Raw genomic sequence first — 21,661 nt, forward strand, 5'->3', positions numbered from 1 at the left:
TTCAAAAAATTATTCATCAGTATGATGTAATAATTATGCTGCTGCTAAAAGGCATGTTATGCATGAATATTTATTGACAATGTAACAAGATATTCATTAGGTATTTTTTGAGTAAAACAATCTGGTTATTACCAAAATTCTAGTCATTGTGCAAGAAGATACATTATTAAGGCAGGTTGTATCTTAAATTATTAACTTACGCATTTTTTGTGAATTTCCATCTTTTTCTGTTCTCTATTTGGCACCCAGAGTTAAGTAAATGAATTGATTCAAGTAAAGTATTTAGAGTTAGGAACCAAGTAAAAATTTAATAAACTTTGGTTTTTATTCACTAAATTATACCTTATATGCAGATAGTATTTCCTATTAGTGCTTGGCACATAGTAGGTCATCAAATTAATATTCTGCCTATATATTCAGGGAGTACCTATATATGGTTGCTTTCTTTCTTATGTGTACACTCAGGTACTAAAACTACACAGAGAAGTCACTGAGGACAGAAATTTTACATATGTATATTTCAATACATATGTATTTCAATTTGTATTGAAAGCCTCGTTTGTATAAGGTGTAGCTGAAAAATTTGTAAAAAATGAAGAATTTTTAAAAATGGCTTTTTGGTTAACAGTTCTTTTCTCAATTTATCTCTTTCCTCACATATTTTGCTATAAACAGCATGAGAAACCATGATGCACTTTCCACACTTTGCTTGGAAATCTCCTCAGCTAAATATTGAAGTTCATTGCTTACAAGTTGTTTTTCATGCAATTGTAGAACACAATTCAGCCTAATTCTGCCACTTTATATCAAGAATCACTTTTCTTCCACTTTCTAATTATATGTCCCTCATTTCTTTCTGAGACCTTACCAGAAGCACCTTTAACAATCATATGTTTTTAAAATTAATATACTTTTAAAAAAAGAGACAGTTTTGGGTTTACAGAAAAACTAAGCAGAAAGTATAGAGTTCCCATACACTGTCACTGCACCTCTCCTCAGTTTTCCCTATTACTATCTTGTGTTAGTGTGATTCAGTTGTTACAACAGAAGAGCAAATATTGATAAATCATTATTGATTAAAGACCATTGTTTATATTAGGGGTTCACTATGTTATCCATTCTATGGGTTTTGACAAATGTATAATGGCATATATCCATCATTATCATACCATACAAAAGAATTTCACTGCCCTAAAAATCCCCTGTGCTACAACTGTTCATCCTTCCTTCCCTTCCCCAAACTCCTAGCAACCACTGATCTTTGCCATCTCCATAGTTTTGATTTTTCCAAAATGCTATATAATTGGAATCATACAGTATGTAGTTTTCTCATTAACTTCTTTCACTCAGCAATATGTATTTAATATTCCTTTGTGTTTTTTGGTAGCTTATAGCTCATTTCTTTCCATTGCTGAATAATATTGCATTCTATGGATGTACTACAGTTTTTTTAACCTTTCACCTATTGAGTGACATCTTGGTTCCTTCAAAGTTTTGGCAGTTAGGTTTTTCCATAGGCATAAAATTTCAACTCATTTAGGTAAATACCAAGGAGTGCAATGGCTGGATTATATTGTAGGAGTGTTTTACCTTTGTAAGAAACTGCCAAACTGTCTTCCAAAGTAGATGCACTGTTTTGCACTCCCACTAGCAATAAATGAGTGATGCTCTCTTTCTTAAACCTGGGAAATTGTTCATCTCTTTACTATTGAGTCTGGTGTTAGAGATTAAAAGTGAGAGGTTGGGACTAAATTACTAAGTTTAAGTCTTAGTTTCCCCATTTATTGGTTATGTGACCTTGGGCAAGTTACTCAATTTATCTGTGCCTCTGTTTCCTTTGCAGTAAAGAAGGAATAATAACACAGAAATGATTTCATTAGATTGTTTAAATAATTAAATATGTTAACAGGTACCAAGCACTTAGAACACTGTCTGGCACGTAGATAGTGCCAAATGATAGCTGATTTCATGTGGTCTCTTCTCCCGATGGGCAATCATCCACATGTTGGCTTTCCATCCTCTGTCTTTTACATCTACCTATCTCTTTCTTCTATTTCATTCATCTTTTTCTTTTAAATCACACAGCTTTAAAAGAATATTCATTACATACCTGATTCACTTTTCCATAGCATCAATTCAGTTCTTCTCCATTATGATTTTAATTATGTTCCTACATTTAAAATATTCTTGCTACGTGTTTTATCTTTTTTCATCTAGTGTCTTTATTTCAGCCTGTTCTCTCACATTTTTCATTCCTGTTTCATGTAGGCCACGTCTTCTTGCAATCTATTGAGAATACCAAATTATTTCCTGAAATTTTCTAGTTCTCACAGTATATCTTTTCTGAAATCTGCTTCTACGTATTGTTCCCTTTCCTTTGTAACTTTGTTTTTCATAAACTGTGTTGGGATTTCCAAGTTTAGTGTTTTATCAGTCAACAGGTTGAGTGACTTGACCTTAGCTCCACTATATAGCTATTGAGACGTACAGAAGCACAGTAAAATCTGTGGGCCACACATCAAAAAATATAAAAGCCTACTGGCTTCTGTTGGATTCTTTTCTGCCAAGGACACACTGACAGACTGGCGTTGGGCTCCACTTGCAGCTATGTGCTGGCTGAAATAGACACACACAATGCACTGCTGTAGTGCAAAACATGGTAAGACCACCTCACGATTTAAAAATGTGGGTCGCGACCCTCCTGAGAGTCATAAAAACAATAAAGGGTCACGATCAGAATTTTTTAAACAAAAGAATAATACACTAAATACAATGCAGGACAGGTAATAAAGGTAAGTCATGCATTGTGAAATGCATGTTTGCTTTTTAAAATTATATACGCGTGTAAATGTGTATTCTTGGAATCAGTCTGGTCACACGAGCTTGAGGGTTCCCCGCTCTAACGCAGACTTTCAACTGACACACTCAGGAACGAAATGACTGGCGGGTGGAACGCTCCGCCCGGTTCAATGGGATCGTACACGTTGGCTGAGGCCTCTGGGAAATGCAGTTTAGCGCCCTGAAGCATTCTGGGAGTCGTAGTTCTGCGTGTCCGCAGGGTGCGGGTTTAACGCTGGCGAGCGGGGGCGGGGTTCTTTCTGCACGACCGGAAGTGGCCGTTGAAGCCGGCTTTAGGCGTGAAAAGAGGTTGGCGCGGGGGAAGTCCAGCTGCTTTGGCTCTCGTCGGTAGGTTTGGTGATTGTCCCAGAGCTTCCGGACCCGGGATCAGAGAGTGTGGATCACGCTAGAGGGAGGGAAGCCCAGGTATCACTATGGCAACCGCCAGCCCTCCGGCCGCGTGACGTCACCCCCTCGCTTTGCTGGAAGAGGCCTCTACGGGAGGGAGCTGGGGAGTCCTCGAAGGGGGCGCCCCTCGTTTCTTGCAGTGCGGGGCTGTTCCGCCCTGATCGCTGGGAGGGCTTTGTTCTTTTGTTCTGGCCTAGGAGGAAGGACGAGAGCCGGGCCCCGCCCTGTTTGTCCACCTTCCAGCTTTTCCGCTCGGCAACAGGTGTGTCTTCCTGAGCCCCCGGGAGTATGAGCCGGCAAGTGTGCGAAAAGGTGATCGTCTCGGTAGGTGGGCGCCTCTGGCCAGATTCTAGGGTAGGCACCGGGTTTTTTTTTTTTTTTTTTTTTGGAATCTGTGGCTGAACCCGTGTACTCGATCTCTATTCTGTTTTTGTTCAGCGGGAGTGCTGCATGACTGTTTAGTGCTCTCTGCTGGCACTTCTCTTTTCCAAAACCTCTTAGCCACTGTGCAAAACTCTTGAGGTGTGATTGTGTGACGGTTGCCGCTGACCTCATCCTGTGTCTTTTAGGGCAGCCAACTTCAGCGTGTCTAAGGGCTCAGACTCCTGCTGGACATCTGGGCTCCAGATCGAGGACCCAGCTGGAGAGTCGCTGCTTGGGAAGCCCTGGTGTCCAAATTCCAAGAGGAACGGGATGAGCACCTGAGATGGAAGGTAGTGAGGACGACTTGAGGGAGAGTGGGATGATGAAGGCAAAAGAACAGCCATTACCTGAAGATTAAATACTTGACAGTGGGAAAGGTGGAAGGAGAGAACTATATATATATGTATCTAGAAAAGAAACCATTGCATCATAGAGACACTTATGTACATTATAGGGAGAGACTTGGAAGAAGAGTTAATACTGCCTGGGTTTGGAGTTGGGAAATGAAAAGGAGCAATGATTCAAAATGTCTGTGATCCTCACATGACTTCTGTTCATTAAAAATTAGAATGATAATCTTGCAGTCAAAAAAATCTTGATAATCATCTCAATGCAAAAATCAGTTCTGAAATATTCCTGGCAGATGGCCACCTGTTAAGGCTATGCCTGAACAAGTGTGGCATTAAACTCCCATTTTGGGTGCAGACTATTCCCTTGTTGGCTTTCTTTTTTTAGTTCCTTATATTAGGCAGAAGTGCTTTTCCCTGCAACTTCTGTGTTGATCTTAGTGCTTAGTCCACAAAAGCAAGAGACTGCCCTCTCTTTAAAGTGCTGCCCTTCAGATATATGAATTCAGCTGTTAGAACTCCTACTCACAAATTCTTTTTCTTTTCTAAGCAAAATAGCCTCAGTTCCTTTGATGGGTCTACATGTGATATATCTAGACCTCTTCTCTAAGAGCTCTACTGCCTGACAGCATGTTTCTGAAAATGCATTATCTAAAACTAACCATACTCCTTTAGATGTGCTTTGAAAAATACCTTAAAGTGTGATACGCTATTTTGATTTGAATTATATTTCTGCTGTTTAGTATCAAATTGTATTTGCTTTTTAAAAAAAGTGATATTATGCTGTTAACCCTAGATCTTTTTTGCATAAACTGCAGTAAACTAGATTTATATCATCCTTGTATAATCGAACTGTTTTTTTATCCTTAACGTCAGGCCTTCACATTCATGATCAATTTTTTTTGACCAAGTGTTCCAGCTTGTCAGAATAATTAAGACTGTTAATTTGGTTATTCAGTGTTTTAACTGTCCTTTCCAACTTTATGTCACTTGCATATTTAATGAATATTCCTTCTGTTTCTTCCTACATGACACTGAACAGGTCAGAGTGAGGACAGCCCTGTGATATGTCACTATAGACTTCCCTCTATATTGTCATTGTCTTTACCTTCTTGAGGTATGGCTACGCAGTCAGGTTTAGTTTAACCTGTTATCATATAGTCCTTTTGCTTGGATTTGTTTACTATCGTTAGAAGTCTTAACATTATTTATATTATTTATTTAGGTTTGAGCTATACCTTATATTTGTCCTCAGTTCTTTTTTTCTAAAGGTATAGAGAATCTCTTTTATTTCTTACAACTGCATGTTTATCTACAATTGTCTCAAAACAAAAAGTTTAATTTAAAAAATCAACTCTCATTTTATTACCAATAAACAGTTGGAAATTGTAATAAAACTAATAACTCCATTTATAATGGCATCCAAAATGTGAAACAGGACTATAAACCAACAAAAATGTGCAAGAGCTGTACACTGAAAGCTACAAAACATTGCTGAGAAAATTTTCTCCAGCTTTATTGAGATATAATTGACCCTGACATTGTATAAGTTTAGGCTGTCCAATGTGAAGATTTGATACACCTCTATATTACAAGATGATTACCACAAAGATTACTTAACACATCTGTCACCACATATATTTGCCTTTTTTTGTGTGTGCATGTGGTGAGACTGTTTAATATTTATTCTCTTAGTAATTTTCAAGTGTGTAATACAGTATATTAACTATAGTTACCATGCTGTACATTATATCTCCAGAATTCATTTATCACTGAAAGTTTGTACCTTTTAACCAACATCTCCCCGTTTCCCCCACCCTCCAGCCGCTAGAAACCATTATTCTACTCTTGGTTTCTGTATTCAGCCTTTTTAGATTCTGCATATAAGTGAGATCATGCAGTATTTGTCTTCCCCTTTCTTATTTCACTTAGCATAATGCCTTCAGAGTCCGTTTACATTGTCCCAAATGACAGGATTTCCTTCTATATTATGGCTGAATAATAATGCATTGTATATGTGTATGTATGTGTATATTCTCACAGTTGGTGGGAATGTAAATTGGTATACTCACTATAGAAAACAATACAGAGATTCCTTAAAAAATTAAAAATAGCACTACCATGTGATCCAACAATCCCATTTCTGGGTATGTATTCAAAGGAAATGAAATCACTATCTCAGAGAGCATCTGCACCCCCACGTTCACTGCAGCATTTTTTATAATAGCCAAGACATGGAAGCAACCTAAGTGTCCATCAGTGGATAAATAGGTAAAGAAAATGTGGCATATATATCTATTTCCATAGTGGCTATACCAATTTACATTCCCACCAGCAGTGGGCAAAGTTCCCTTTTCTCCACATGCTTACCAACACTTCTCTCTTATCTTTTTGATAATATTCATTCTAGTATATGTGAGGTGATATCTCATTGTGGTTTTGATTTGCATTTCCTTGATGATTAATGGTATCAGGGACCTTTTCTTACGCATTGGCCATTTGTATGTCTTTGGAAAAATATCTATTCAGGTTCTCTGCCCATTTTTAAGTTGAATTATTTCTTTTTATACCATTGAGTTATATGAATTCCTTACATACTTTGGATATTAGCTCCTTATCAGATACATGATTTGCAAATATTTTCTGCCATTCCATAGCTTGTCTTTTCATTTTGCTGATGCTTTCTTTTACCCTGCAGAAGCTTTTTAGTTTGATGTAGTCCCACTTGTTGATTTTTTTCCTTTTACTGCTTGTGCTTTTGGTTTTATATTGTAAAGGTTATTGCCAAGACCAGTGTCAAAGAGATTTTTCCCTCTGTCTTCTAGGGATTTTACAGTTTTAACTCTTGTTTAAATCCTTAATTCATTTCAAGTTAATTTTTGTGATTGGTGTAGGATAGGGGTTCAGATTTCTTCTTTTGCATGTGATTATACAGTTTTTTCACTGCCATGTGTTGAAGAGACTGTCCTTTCCCCATTAAGTGTTTTTGGCTCCTTTGTTTTTGGCTCCTTTGATCATATATAGGAGGCTTTATTTCTGGGCTCTCCATTCACTTCCATTGGTTCATGTGTCTGTTTCTATGACAGTACCATATTGTTTTGATTGCTGTAGCTTTATTCTTTTGTCAGGATTGCTTTGGCTTTTGGGGCTCTTTTGTGATCCTGTACAAATTTTAGAATTATTTTTTCTGTTTCTGTGAAAAATGCCATTGGAATTTTGATAGAGATTGAGTTGTATGAGCCATATGACAGTAAGTATCTAGGGACAAAATTGTGACTCTTAAAATAATGCTTTTCTTCCTAAGCCTACCAATGAAAGTACTAGGGCCCTTGTCAGCAGTTACTTTGTTTCTTTTTTTGGATTTTGAAAAGTAAAGGAAATGGCATAGTTCCTGCTATTTTCATATAGAAAAATAAGTGGATTTTACAGATTGCCAGGAGCAGCTAAGTTAGACAAGAGTCATTGTGGTTTCTTTTTCCTTCTGTAGATCTGTCGTCTCCAGAGTCTGCCCTTCTCCAAGGGGGACATACTTTACTCCCATCAGCTAGTTTTCAGGTAAGTTGGGATTTCCTGAAATGCCATTTTAGTCCTTAGAGTGAGATTGTGTATTCTTTTGCTGTGGGGTATGTTTATCTTAAATCCAATTTTGGCAGTTCATTGTGGGCTGCCATCTGCCAGTGACCATCCTGACTCTGCCTTGCCAGCTTAGCTAATATATTCACCACTTAACTTCTTGCTTACATTTTGCCATGTGCCAGCAAAGAGAGAGCAAAAGAAGTACAAAACTTGATACTTTACCTGAATAGACCAAATGACTACAAAAAAATTAAACATAAATATTAAAAAGGTGAAATGAGTACCATGGGAAATAGAGAATGAACAGAAATGTACGTGGTCTGGAGGGGTTAGGAGAGTTTCATGAAGAATGTGGGATTTGCATTGCCTTTCAAAGAATGGGTGATGTTTCAATATTTGAACCAGTAACCTGGGAGGGCTGGGTGGATTCTGGGTATGGAGAAGATTATGAGCAAAGATTCATAAGCAAGAATTAGCAGGTGTTATGTAGGTTTCAGAAAAATTTGAGGGAGATGGTTTATTTTGGCAAGTGGTAAAAGTAAACAAGTGCTTGAATAAGGTGGGAATATGAAAGACTTTGAAGTCTAGATGAGAAATTGAAGGTTTTATTCTGTAGGCCATTTGTGAATCATTAATGGTTTTTGAAAAGGAAAGTGAATGATACTCTTTTAGGAAAAACCTGTAAGTGAGAACTAAGACAAAAAAGGCAATCTGCCTTTTAATTGGGGTGGTTTAGACCATTTACATTTAATATGATTTTACATTTAACGTGATACATTTATGTTTAATATGATTACTGATATGGTTAAGTTTAATCTTATCTTGATATTTGTGTTATATCTGTCTTGCCTTTGTTCCCTTTTTCCTCTGTCCTTACTTTCTTTTGGATTGTATATTTCTTATGATTCCATTTTATTTCCTTTATTGGCTTATTATCTATAAATCTCTTTTAATTGTTGCTTTGGGTACACATATTTGTTGCCATTTACCCTCAAGTGATGTACTACTTCATGAATAGTGTAAGAACCCTACAATAGTATACTTCCATTTCTCCCCTCCCAGTTTTTAATGTTGTTGTTGCTATATATTTTACTTATACACATGTTCTAAACCCCACAATACTTGTTATTATTTTTGTTTAAGCAGTCAATTATATTTTAAGGAAATTTATATAACAAGAAAAAAATTATATGTATTTACTTGTATAGTTTTTACTTCTGGTTTTCTTCATCTTTTATGTAGATCGGTGATTTACAATTAGGGGTGATTTGGTCCCCCTCCCCAGGGGACTTTTGGAAATGTTAGAAGGCATTCTTTTGTTATGACGTAGTGGGAAGTGCATCTCAGTGAATTGATGCTGCCTGTGTTATACACAGGACAGCTCCCTGCAATTACTTAAAAGAATTATCTGGTTTAAAATATCAGAAGTTGGAGGGGAGGTTATAGCTCAGTGGTACAATGTGTGCTTAGCATGCTTGAGGTCCTGGTTTCAATTCCCAGGACCTCCATTAAAAATAAATAAAGTAAATAAGTAAATAAAAAACCTAATTACCCCTCTCCCCCCAAAAAACCCGCAAAGTTTAAACAGAAGTGCGAAGGTTGAGAAACTTTGATGTAGATGTTTACTTTCATGTAGTATTTTTTCCTTCTGCCTGAAGAACCTCCTTAATATTTCTTCTAGTGCAGTCTGTTGGTGATGAATTCTTTCAAGTTTTTATGTCTGAAAAAGTATTTTTTTGCCTTTGTTTTTCAATTCTGGTTTGACAGTTTTTCTTCTTTTCAGTATTTAATAATGTTGCTCCATTGTCTTCTTGCTTTTGCATCATTTCCAACAAAAAGCTACTGTCATTTTTATCTTTGTTCCTTTGTATTTGTTTCTTTTTTTCTCTGGATGCTTGTAAGAGTTTCTTTATCCCTAGATTTGAGCTAATTGATTAAGACGTGCCTTGGTGTAGTTTCCTTTGTGTTTCTTGTGCTTGCAGTTTATTGAACTTTTTGAATCTGTGGGTTTATAATTTTCATCAAGTTTGGAAAATAATGATCTTCAAATATTTTTTCTACTCCTTTCTCCTCTTTTTTCTCCAGGGACTCCAGTTTCACATATATCAGGTTACTTGAAGTTGTCTGATAGTTCCCTGATGCTACTTCTTTTTTAAAATTCTTTATCTGTTTCATTTGTAATAGCTTATATTTCTGTGTCTTTTATAATCTTTTTTCCATTGTCTGATCTGCAGTTAATACTGTTCAGTGTGTTTTTCATGTCAGAATATTCTTATCTTCAGCTCTGGATGATCTGAGTCTTTTTAAAATGTCTTCCATGTCTCTACTTAACTTTTGAACATATAGAATACAGTCATAATAACTTTAAGTTTTCTTGCCTGCTAATTCTAGCATCTCTGGGTTTATTTCAATGGATTGATTTTTTTTCTCATTATGTGGTATTTTCCTGCTTCTCTGCATGCCTAATAGCCTTTGATTAAATGCCAGACATTGTGAATTTTACCTTACTGGGTTCTGCATATTTCTGAATTCCTATAAAATATTCTTGAGCCTTTTTATGGGATGCAGTTAAGTTACTTAAAATAATGTGTCCCTTTCATGTCTTGCTTTTAAGATTTCCTAGGTAAACTCAGACCAGCATTTAGTCTAAGACTGTTTATTCCCCATCCTGAGGCAGGATCTTTTGGAGTATTCTACCCAATGCCTAAAGAATTATAAAGTTTTCCAGTTTGACTAATGGGAAGAGACTCTTATTTCCAGCTATTTTTGAGCACCAGCACCCTTAAATCCTTTTGGATGATTCTTACCCTGCTTCTGGTAGTCTCATCACACCCATGATTGCTTGGTACCTTGCTGTATACTCAGTGGGAACTTCGGCAGTTCTTGCTTCTTTCCTGTGTAGCTCTTCTCTACAGTACTCTGTCCTGAGACCCCTGTCACCTTGACTTCCCCAAACTCTCAGCATTATCCTTTGGTTCAGGGAGTCTGCTGAGTGGCTCTTGGGTGCCCCATCCCTGCACCCCAGGCTGGAAACTCTCAAGGCAGTAAGCTGGAGGAGTTGTAGGGCTCACCTCATTTGTATCCTGATTTTGGGGAAGCCCTATACTTTTGTTATCTGAGATTCAGTGCCTTGGAAACTTGTTTCATAAATTTTGTCTGGAATTGTTTTGTTATTTAATTTAGGAGGGTAAAGCCAATCGTTGTTAATCCTGTCTTGGCCACAGCTTGATCCTTTTTTTTTTTTAATTTTTTTTTTTTTTTTTTGGTGGTGGTGGGTAATTAGATTTTTTAATTTTTTTTTTATTTTTTTAGAGGAGATACTGGGGATTGAACCCAGGACTCACATGCTCTACCATTTTGAGCTATACCCTCCCCCTGAGGTTTGTTTTTGAACTGTAAGCTTTGCTAGGGCTGATCTAGTAGTCTTACTCTGAGACTGTATTTTGGGGGGCCTATGATCACCCTTTAGTTCAGTGATTTGCTAGGTTGACTCACCCAACCCTGTAGCATAACTCAGGGATATAGATTATTACAACACAGGGTACGAAACAGGATCAGAAGAGAAAGATATTTATAAGCAGAATCCAAAGAAATCAGGTGCAGGCTTCTAAGTCCTCCCTCTGTGATGGTTATACAGACACACTTTCTTCCTAGCTGTTGCCCACAGAGACATGAAAAATGTCTCTACGCAGGGAATTCTGCTTGAGTTGGAGTCCAGCGTTCTTAAAAGGGAGCTGATCACATTGGCGTGATTTGCTCTTGACTAGACAGTCTGAGGTGGTGCAGACCTCAAACCAGGCACCATATGTGCATCTTAAATCTTGGTGTATACTTTAAACAGCACTGACAGTCTGGTACATCCTGCCCCAGTGCTCCAGGCACACAATAACATCGTCCATCAGTGACTCTATAAACATTAAATGTTTTCAGAGCTTGGTTAAGGTTCAGAAACATGAATCCAAGTGTCCCTGGAGATTAACAAGGATTGAGCAAACCAGATTTGCTGCTTTAACTCTTTCCTCACAGGCTAAACTTGCTCTGCTCTTGAATTGTGCTGTAACTGTCTGGGGAAGCTGATTGTGCATATCTCTTCTTAACTCTGGGTTCAGTCACACCACATTGGTAACTGATGTTGCCCGTGAAGATAGTATTTACAGCAGACTTTTGGAGCTCCTTCTCTATCTCCCTTCTCTCCAGGATCTGCCCTGTAGATTCCCTGCCTCCATAGTCCCGAGCTGCCACCTCTGTCTCCTTAGTTCAGTAAGACCACTGTGCTTTGCTCAGGTTCTGCCTCCCTACTCCGCAGTCTGGAGATGCCTCCAGGCAGGAAACTGAAGGGACTGGGACTCCTGTAATTGTCTCCCTTCTCTCGGGGATCATAGTTCTGTCCTATCTGCTGTTCGAAGCATGAAAACACTTGTTTCAGATATATTTTTTGAGTTTTATGGTTATTTACACTGGGAGAGCTAATTCAGTTGCTCTGTCGTGGTTAGCAGAAGTCCCAATTTATTTATAAAAACAAAAGTAACTCGCTCAGCTTCAAATACATAGTAAATAAAGAAAAAGTAGGAAGTTCGCCTGCATTGCCTCTGATAATATTTGGTAGTGTATTCTTTTAGCTTTTTCTCTGGGCATTTGCATATTAACTTTCCTATTTGTAAAAATAAAGATGGGATAATACTATGTATACTATTTTTACTATGATACATATTTCCTAATCAGTACACATAGAGATACTTTATTTTTAAAATGTCTATATAAACTGCTTTGGTATGGATGTAAATTCTTTAACCACTACCCTATTAATGAACATTTAAGTTTGCTTTTTTTCCCCTCACTAACAGTGTTGCAAGGGCATTTTTGCATATGTCTTTGCACCTGGAGGTGTTACTGAGGGATCAATTCCTACAAGCTATAAAACTGGATTGAATGCCATATGCATTGAAAGTTTTGGTAGATCCCAACAGAGTGCCCCCAGATAGACTGCATTAGGGTTCTGATTCTCCCCTAATACATACGAGCACTTTCAGCAGCGTTCACCAATCCTATGTCTCATTGTTTCAGGATTTTTTTGAGCAGTGGAGCATCTTCTCATGGTTTATTAACAGTGCCTTGGGTGAATTGCCTGTTTAGGTTGTTGGCCATTTTTTGTTACTGTTATTTGTTGTCTATCTTTCATCTTTTAAGCTAATTATTTGTTGGAACTCAGAATACTGCCTTTTGTTTATGGTTTCTTACAGAAGTTTTACACTTTTATGTGGTTATCTCACCAGTCTCTTCATCATATCATTTTTGCCTTCCATATATCAAGTTCATGAAACAATTTTTTGTCTTTTACTCTACTATTTTAGTTTTGGTTTTTCTTTAAAATTTAATCTCTAATCCAGTAGGTATTTTTGTGTATGTCATGAAGTAAGGAACTCACCTTAATTTTTTTCTCAAATGGATAGTCATTTGTTATGACACCATTTAGTGACTAATCCAGCTTTTTAAAACTAATTTTAAAGTTGCTTAATCCCATTCAGTTCTGATAAACATGGCAATATTTTAGGGTTCTCTGTTGTTTCACTGAGTTTTAGTTCATACTAGGCCACTCTGTTTTAATTTATCTTTATCTTTTGGTACATTTTGGTGTGTTGCTTAGTGTATTTTGAAATGTGGTTGGGCAAGTCTCCTCCCCAAATTCTTTAAAAAACATTTTTGGCTTTTCTTGCACTTACAGGTAATAAAACATGTTACTGATGTTAGTAGATATTATATCTTGGAACACAGAGATGATGATGATGGTTATGAAGATCAGCAATGGCCAACATTGAGCACTTGTTATATGCTAGAGCCTCAATTAAGCATTTAACATTGAACATTTTCTTATTTAATTCTGAATAATCCTGTGAGTCAGGTTCTGTTTTTATAATCATTTTACAAAGGAGGAAATACAAAATCACTTTTCAGATAGCCCATAACTTGCCTTACTTCTTTCAGTATTGCTCACTTGACCCCTTTCCTAGGTAAATGCTTTATGGCTAAGTAGAAATATGTTTGGTATTTTAGGAATCAGTGACCTTCAAGGATGTGATAGTGGACTTTACTCGGGAAGAATGGAAACAGCTGGATCCCGTACAGAGAGATTTATTCAGGGATGTGACATTGGAAAATTATACACATCTGGTCTCTATAGGTAAGGATGACGTCTCTGAGTTAATACCTGCGGGTGTGGAGGGAGGAGGGTTCCCTTGTACTTAAGTGAGTGCCTTTAAGTTCAGGAACCAACGATTCTTAAATTTTGAAAGGTTTTTGGAAAGGTTTCTACTCTCTAGCAAGTAGAAGGACAAACTGATCATTTTTCTGAACCCAGATCAGTTCCCAAGCTATACCACATCTGGCAATGTGTGACATTGAAGCTTTATGTGCTATTTATTCCTGTCTGAAGTCCACATATCCTTTCTTCTGAAGACAAAATCGTGAGACTGAACTCTAATATGGCATTTTTCTCGTACTGCAGATGAGTAACTTTTTTTTTCCACCGCCATGAGCAGGGCTGCAAGTTTCCAAACCTGATGTGATTTCCCAGTTAGAGCAAGGGACAGAGCCATGGATAGTGGAGCCCAGCATTCCAGTAGGTACCTTTGGAGGTAAGTAACAGATACTGGGCAGATGAGTTCTAACTCTAACCACTAGCCTGATAAGAGGATTTTATGTCTGAAATGTAGATGTATTTGCTTTTCTTTATTCTTTACAGTGTCTCCTGTGGAGAAATGGGAAGGCATCTGGACTCTCTTACGCTTTGTCAAAACACTAAATGTCTCAACACGTGTTCTATTTTTATACTCCTTCAAAGGAGGTATCCTTCCTGCTTTTTTCTAAAGGCAACTTCTTGATGTGGAATCTGGATTCCATCCTTTCCTAACCTCCTCTGAGACCCTGGTCTCATAATTATTACCCCACTTTTTAGCCCTGACAGTTTTCTTCTTGAATTTACAGGCTTCATTCCCAAGACCTTCAAACAGATATAGGGAACCTAAATCCCCAAACACTTTTGTTCCACACTGCTAATCTTTCTGGCCACCATCCAGCCTGCCTTCTTGCTTTCCCAACCAAACCCTGCTAAAGTGAGTTCCATACCTATAGCCTTCGTTTTTTCATCACCTATTCCTGTCTTAATCTCAGTGTGTAGCTTCTGATCCTATCACTTTATTAGACTATCCTTGAAATTATGAATAACTTTCTTGTAAACCATCAATTCCCAAACTGCACAGAGAGACTTCTGCAAAGATCTGACCTTGAAAAAGTGTACAAACTGAGTCACTCTAGGTAAGGAATATATATATCTCCAATTTTAATGTAGGAGTAGGGATCCTTTTTTATAGGGAGGAAAAAAAGTATGCCATGTTCAAATTTGGGAAGTGCCAGATTAGCTAAAATTTTAGCAGATTTCTTACTGAAGGACCACTCAAGAGTTTTTATCTAATATGTAGTGGGGCATTACAGATTTCCAACAGGGCTGTGTAGAGTCTAACATTTCTCTTCCCCATCCTCCTAACTGTGATTCCTTTTTTTTGGACTGCATGTTTAAAATCTTTCTCTTAGACGATGGTTTCATAGAACACAATTTTAAGAACTAATTTTTTTAAAGTGAGAGCTTTAATAACTTGTTTGTTACAATTGTTAACTTTGTTAACAAGTTGTCAAGTTTTATTTCAAATTAAAAAGGTTTTAAAAATTTCAACTTGAACAGATAGAAAACAATATTTTTTGAATTTTTATTTCTTTTAGAAAGTTTTTTTTTTTAATGGAGGTACTGGGGATTAAACCCAGGACCTCATACATGCTAAGCATGCACTCTACCATTGAGCTACACCCACCCCCCAGAAAATAATTTTTAAATTTTTAAATGTGTATTGAAAAATCCCAGACTTTCCCCAAAATACTTCAGTTATTGCTGAAAAGAGACTTACTTAGATAAAAATAATAATTAAAAAAACCCATGTTGCATAGATAACATAGATAGTTCCAGTGATCTGGTCAGTAGACAGAAGATAATCACTTGAAGTATTAAGCTCCATCGTTTATTTTTTTATTGCTGGAATGTGACCCGATGATGGTAGTCTTGGTAAGCTAGCCCTTGGTCCTGCCCTTTTCAGCTCTTGGGAAGAGACTTATTCATAGCAGGTGACTTGGCTACTTTTATCTCTGTAAGAATGATTTATAGATTTTAGGCATCTGTACAGGTCATTGAAGTTGTGATGGTACCTACACTGAGGTGGCCACTGACCCTGGACCTTGTCTGCATCATTTTCCTCTCCTCTTTATTGCCGTCTTCTCTAGGCTGTCTTGGTGACTTGGCCCCTGCAGAAGTGATTGTATTCTGATACATATTCTGTCTTTCTGGCCTGCCTTATTCTTTTGCAGTCTGAATGTCAGCATCCTCTATTATGTCTCTATGCACAGTCAATGCTCATAGACTTCACATATAGTAAAGTGAGAATTGCTTCCTGCAGTCGGAATGGTGCTGTTCAGCCTGGTCTTCAGGAATTTTCTCCAGTCCTTAATTCATTGCCCCACTCCTGATATTCTGGTAACTGTTGGTTAATGAATGGTCAGTATGACAGTGTGGATAATATTGGTCACAGTCTGTTGCATGTTTATTGCTTTCAACTGGAACTCCAGCCTGGGCTAGAGATCAGCCGCCTCCACGCTCTTTTCACGTTTAACAGCATCCAACTCTGTGGTCTCCATATCCTTCAGTGTGAAGTACTTCCAGGAGGTAGTCTTTATGGCTCTCTGCTGTACAGATATATCCTTCTTAGTGTCATCTTGTTGATGAAAACATATCCATTTCTTATATTGATTGGCTTTTCCCCAAAACTTGTGTTGCATTGATCTCTTTCTAAATTTACTGTCACCTCAAGTGGAATTCCCTTACTGATCTTGTCCCTGCTGGAGAAGTACTGCTCTTACGAGGCTGCCTGCACTTATGCATGCTGCGCCATTACCCATGGTACCAGGGACGGATGGGGTGGTAGGCAGCTTGGGTCTCTGCCTTGCTCCTCGTGCTGACTGTGATAATGATGGTGATAGTCACCGGGCTGGCAGTGCAGCAGAGTCACGGTTCTCTGGGAGTCTGCTCTACCCTCCCGTTACCAGTGGAACCAAAGAAATGCTGTTTTAAACACAGCCTTTTTTTCTTTACTGAATCTGCCAGCTTTGACTACTCTGTCGTCTTTTTTATCCTGGGACAAGACAGGCTATCTCAGAATAGACAGTAGAGTAGTAGAACTCTACTTCCTGATTGTGTACTTTTCAGGGTTTTTGCGTCTCATATTCTTTTGTTTGCTTGCTGAAAAACTGCTTTCTTTCATTAGTATATTTCATCCATCCCATTACCCTAAACAACCACAAGGATCTTCCCCCTTCTCTGCTCTTTTTTCACGTACATTCTTTTGGCTGTAGCTATACTTTTCCTTCCTCTTTTAAACTGATACTTTCTATCCTGTATTTGAGCATTTTAGTTATTTTGCTACGTTTGGCATCTTTCACCCCCACGAACACGATTATAGTATAGTCTTTCATTTCTCTTCTTAATTCTCAAAATGCCTAGTATTGAACTGTTGTCTTCCTCTACCTAAATTATTTTCTCTGCTATTTACAACTTGCTCATTTCTAGCAGTGATAAAACTTCAATACTCCAAGCTAAAAACCATGGAGCCTTAGTCATGTTTTGTTTTGTTGCTCATTGGCAAGGAATCTCAGCTCAGACCTTTAGATTCCATCCATCTCTGTCTCCTCCTAGCTGTCTCTGTGGCCACTTTCTAAATTTACTATTACCTTAAATGGATTCTGTTACTGGTTCTTAGAGATTATCTGTGAAATTGAATTAGACATTCTTTTGCTGTTCTCATATTTTATTTCTCATTCTTCTTGGCTCTCCAAATTTCTCCCCAAATTAATAGGGCTATATTTGCAAATCCTCAGAATTTCTCAAGGGATTTATTTTTAGTTTCATTAGGTTATTCTCACAAGTTTTTTTTGTTATTTTTGGTTTTTTCCCCCCTCTGAATAGAGGGGGGAAAATATCAGTATTACACTTTCTTTCTCTTTCAGACTGGGAGACAAGACCAGAAAATAGCGTATCAGTCCCAGAGCTGGATGTTTCTGAAGAAGAGCCATCTCCAGGGGCAAGAGTGGAGAAGCACAAAAGGGATATTCCTTGGAGTTGCAGCTTCTTAGAAACTTGGGAATCAGAGGGCGGTCCAGGGAGACAGGCAAACGAACAGACACTGCCAAGGGAGAGAAAAATAACTGAAAAGACAGTACCTACTTTGGAGAGAGACCATGTAAATAACGACTTTGAAAAAAGGATCAATCTAAGTTCAGACCTTCTAACCCAAAAAGAAATATCTCCAGAAGAGACCTCTACTAAAACAAGCGTCAAACGGAATTTAAACCCAGTTAAAAAAGAGAAATCTTGTAAGTGCAATGAATGTGGGAAAGCTTTTAGTTATTGCTCAGCTCTTATTCGTCATCAGAGAACACATACTGGAGAAAAACCCTATAAATGTAATGAATGTGAAAAAGCCTTCAGCCGGAGCGAAAACCTTATAAACCATCAAAGAATTCATACTGGAGATAAACCATATAAATGTGATCAGTGTGGCAAAGGCTTCATTGAGGGTCCATCTCTTACTCAACATCAAAGAATTCACACTGGAGAAAAGCCCTATAAGTGTGATGAATGTGGAAAAGCCTTTAGTCAGAGGACCCATCTTGTTCAGCATCAGAGAATTCATACCGGTGAGAAACCATACACTTGTAATGAGTGTGGAAAAGCCTTTAGCCAGAGAGGCCACTTTATGGAACATCAGAAAATTCATACAGGAGAAAAACCTTTTAAATGCGATGAATGTGATAAAACCTTTACCAGAAGCACACACCTTACTCAACATCAAAAAATTCATACTGGAGAGAAAACCTATAAATGTAACGAATGTGGGAAGGCTTTCAACGGGCCCTCAACATTTATTCGGCATCATATGATTCATACTGGTGAAAAACCGTATGAATGCAATGAATGTGGGAAGGCCTTCAGTCAGCACTCAAACCTCACTCAACATCAGAAAACACATACTGGGGAGAAGCCTTATGATTGTGCTGAATGTGGGAAATCCTTCAGTTACTGGTCATCCCTTGCTCAACATCTGAAAATTCATACTGGAGAAAAACCTTACAAATGCAATGAGTGTGGAAAGGCCTTCAGTTACTGCTCATCCCTTACTCAGCATCGGAGAATTCACACCAGAGAAAAGCCCTTTGAATGCAATGAATGCGGAAAGGCTTTCAGTTATCTCTCAAACCTTAATCAACATCAGAAGACCCACACCCAAGAGAAAGCTTATGAATGTAAGGAGTGTGGGAAAGCCTTTATTCGGAGCTCATCTCTCGCTAAACACGAAAGAATTCACACTGGTGAGAAACCCTATCAATGTCACGAATGTGGAAAAACCTTCAGTTACGGCTCGTCTCTTATTCAGCACAGGAAGATCCATACTGGAGAAAGACCTTACAAGTGTAATGAATGTGGGCGAGCCTTCAACCAGAACATTCACCTTACGCAACACAAGAGGATTCACACAGGCGCAAAGCCCTATGAGTGTGCTGAGTGTGGCAAAGCCTTTCGACATTGCTCATCTCTTGCTCAGCATCAAAAAACTCACACAGAAGAAAAACCCTACCAGTGTAATAAATGTGACAAGGCTTTTAGCCAGAGCTCCCACCTGGCTCAGCATCAACGAATTCACACCGGAGAGAAACCCTATAAGTGCAACGAATGTGACAAAGCCTTTAGCCGAAGCACCCATCTGACTGAACATCAGAATACTCATACCGGAGAGAAACCTTACAACTGTAACGAATGCAGGAAGACTTTCAGTCAGAGCACTTACCTCATTCAGCATCAGAGAATCCATTCAGGAGAGAAGCCTTTTGGATGTAATGATTGTGGAAAAGCCTTCAGATACCGTTCGGCTCTCAACAAACATCAGAGACTGCACCCTGGCATATGACTATTCTAGGAACATCATAAATGTAGGGGATGCATTTACTCTAGTCTGTCCTTTTGTTAAAGTACAGAAGAATCGGGGTGGATCGAGAAACTGCCTAAAATATTTTTACTTTCCACTGTCATACTGTGGAGTGGAAAGTACATTGGGCTGAAGTAATCCAGTTAGGTTGTTAAGCAACTTTGTAAACATTGGCAAATTCAACCATTTTAAGCTTCAGTTTGCTCTGCAAAATGAGAGATTTTGAGTAGATGATTTCAAAGATCGTTTGGCGTTTTGTATTCAGTTTTGTATACTCACAATATATTCTTGAGTAGGATTATTATACGTCAGCATTTTGCTACATTGCATCTAGAGTGTTTGTATTTATGCATGTTTTGTCAGTAGAGAAAGCATTTGTGTTTCAGTAACTAGACTGGAGATCTATTATGCTCCTGTTCTAACACATTTAAGTTGTTTAAGTAATTGGTTCCTAATAAAAAGAATTGTAAAATACCCTCAAATTAATAGTTCAGTAGCATAAAGCGGCTTAACTCAGTACAAGTATTAAACCTTCCTATTATTGTCTCTTGTAGTATGTTTTAACGTTTTGAAAGTTTATCACAACTACAGAGATCCTCAGCTACAGCTTAAACCCATGTGATTTAACCCAAGTTGCATAGTGGAATCACGTCAGGAACTTTAAAAATTCTGTTGCCAAGACCCCACCCCCAGAGACTAATTTAATTGGTCTAGGGAGTGGGATCCAGGCTTCAGTATCTTTTTTGAACCCCTAATGTGTACCCTGGAAAAAACAACTGGATTATCTTTCAGGGTTCACTCCCTTAGTAGCTTCTTGTGGCTCCTCCTAGAAGCTCACAGATGAGCTACTCAGTACCCATAATGTAATTTTGACTATCACCTTATTTTGTAAATTGGGTTCTTACAAGCTTTGGTAGGTAAGGTCCATTTGTTTCTCCACCAAAGTGCTGAAATTAAATGGCTGAATAAAATAATAAACCTTTTTCTGGCTTTTCCTTGGCCACCTGATATCACAAGCAGATGACAGTATGAGTGACACCCCCGAAGATGGGCAGCCCACAGCCTGCATGGCCAATTGTGGCAGCCCTGGTCAGGGTAACATGTGAGCTAGGAATAAATATGGATCTAGGCATAAAGAAATGGGCCTCTTACATTTTCTCCAAAAGCAGCGGACGGTTTCCTAGCCTGCCCTTGAGAATGGAGAGCTCTAAGAACGGGATAGCACAGAAATTGATCATTATTTATATAAAAGAAATTCTAGACTCTTCCCACAAGTGAGGTTTGGGAGAGTGGGTGCTGCAGCTTTTCACAAGTGAAAAAAAATCACTTGCTTATGTGAATGCCAGTAACTTTCATCAGAATTCTGTCACCTCCTTAAGTGAAGATGCTAGATAGACAGTAGAGAACAGATAGAATTCAGGAAATTAGCCATGTAAATCTCAGGGCTTTTTGCTGTTGTAGTTTGAAACATCTATAAAGAAGTGTCATCTTGATATTTCTTAAATTTCTCATGGTTTACACTATGTAGGAATAGCAGTTACCCCATTGCAGAAAGGTGGACACTGGCAGAGAGGAATGGATCTCAGATTATAGGATAAGCTTTGATGGGAATCTGAGCCCTTCTACAATGCAGGTAAATGTAAATTTCTACATCCAGGTGAAAGCTCCTCCTATTTCAAAGGAGATCCCCAAGTAGAAAACACTAGTCTGTCTGTAATGGACAGGAAGACTCTTGTCCTTTGCCACTCCAATTCCTATGTGAAAGAACAGAATTTATTTGGAAATTTGTCATTAACCCTGAAAGGTCCTACTTTGTTCCATTAATTTGATCTCTTCATAGATATTATCAGATCAAACCTAGAGCACCAAGAATATATGATCACTGTCTAACTTAATTCAGTCAGAGAGACAGCTGGAATACACTTCATGCAGTACGTTTTGCCATGGTAAGAATTTGGCATTTTATTCAGAATAAGATGGTAAGTCATTGAA

The 21,661-nt window shown here is 38.1% G+C and overlaps 1 protein-coding gene across 5 annotated transcripts; it reads left to right on the forward strand.

Annotated features, from left to right (window-relative positions):
* Window positions 1-3,065: 3,065 nt before the first annotated feature.
* On the forward strand, window positions 3,066-20,652 carry ZNF184 (zinc finger protein 184). Of its 5 annotated transcripts, none has more exons than XM_031688237.2 (7): window positions 3,066-3,186; window positions 3,444-3,570; window positions 3,816-3,959; window positions 7,504-7,571; window positions 13,644-13,770; window positions 14,129-14,224; window positions 17,694-20,652. In XM_031688237.2, exons 3-7 carry the CDS (start codon window positions 3,953-3,955, stop codon window positions 19,649-19,651), a joined length of 2,256 nt encoding a protein of 751 aa, XP_031544097.1. In that variant the 5' UTR covers window positions 3,066-3,186; window positions 3,444-3,570; window positions 3,816-3,952; the 3' UTR covers window positions 19,652-20,652. The 5 variants fall into 5 exon arrangements, with proteins under 5 accessions (XP_031544097.1, XP_015104226.1, XP_072801576.1 ...); XM_015248740.3 differs by having other exon boundaries at window positions 3,444-3,558; XM_072945475.1 differs by having other exon boundaries at window positions 3,107-3,264; window positions 3,444-3,600.
* Window positions 20,653-21,661: the final 1,009 nt, after the last annotated feature.

The sequence above is a fragment of the Vicugna pacos genome, chromosome 20 (assembly GCF_048564905.1).
Source record: "Vicugna pacos chromosome 20, VicPac4, whole genome shotgun sequence".
NCBI lineage: Eukaryota > Metazoa > Chordata > Mammalia > Artiodactyla > Camelidae > Vicugna > Vicugna pacos.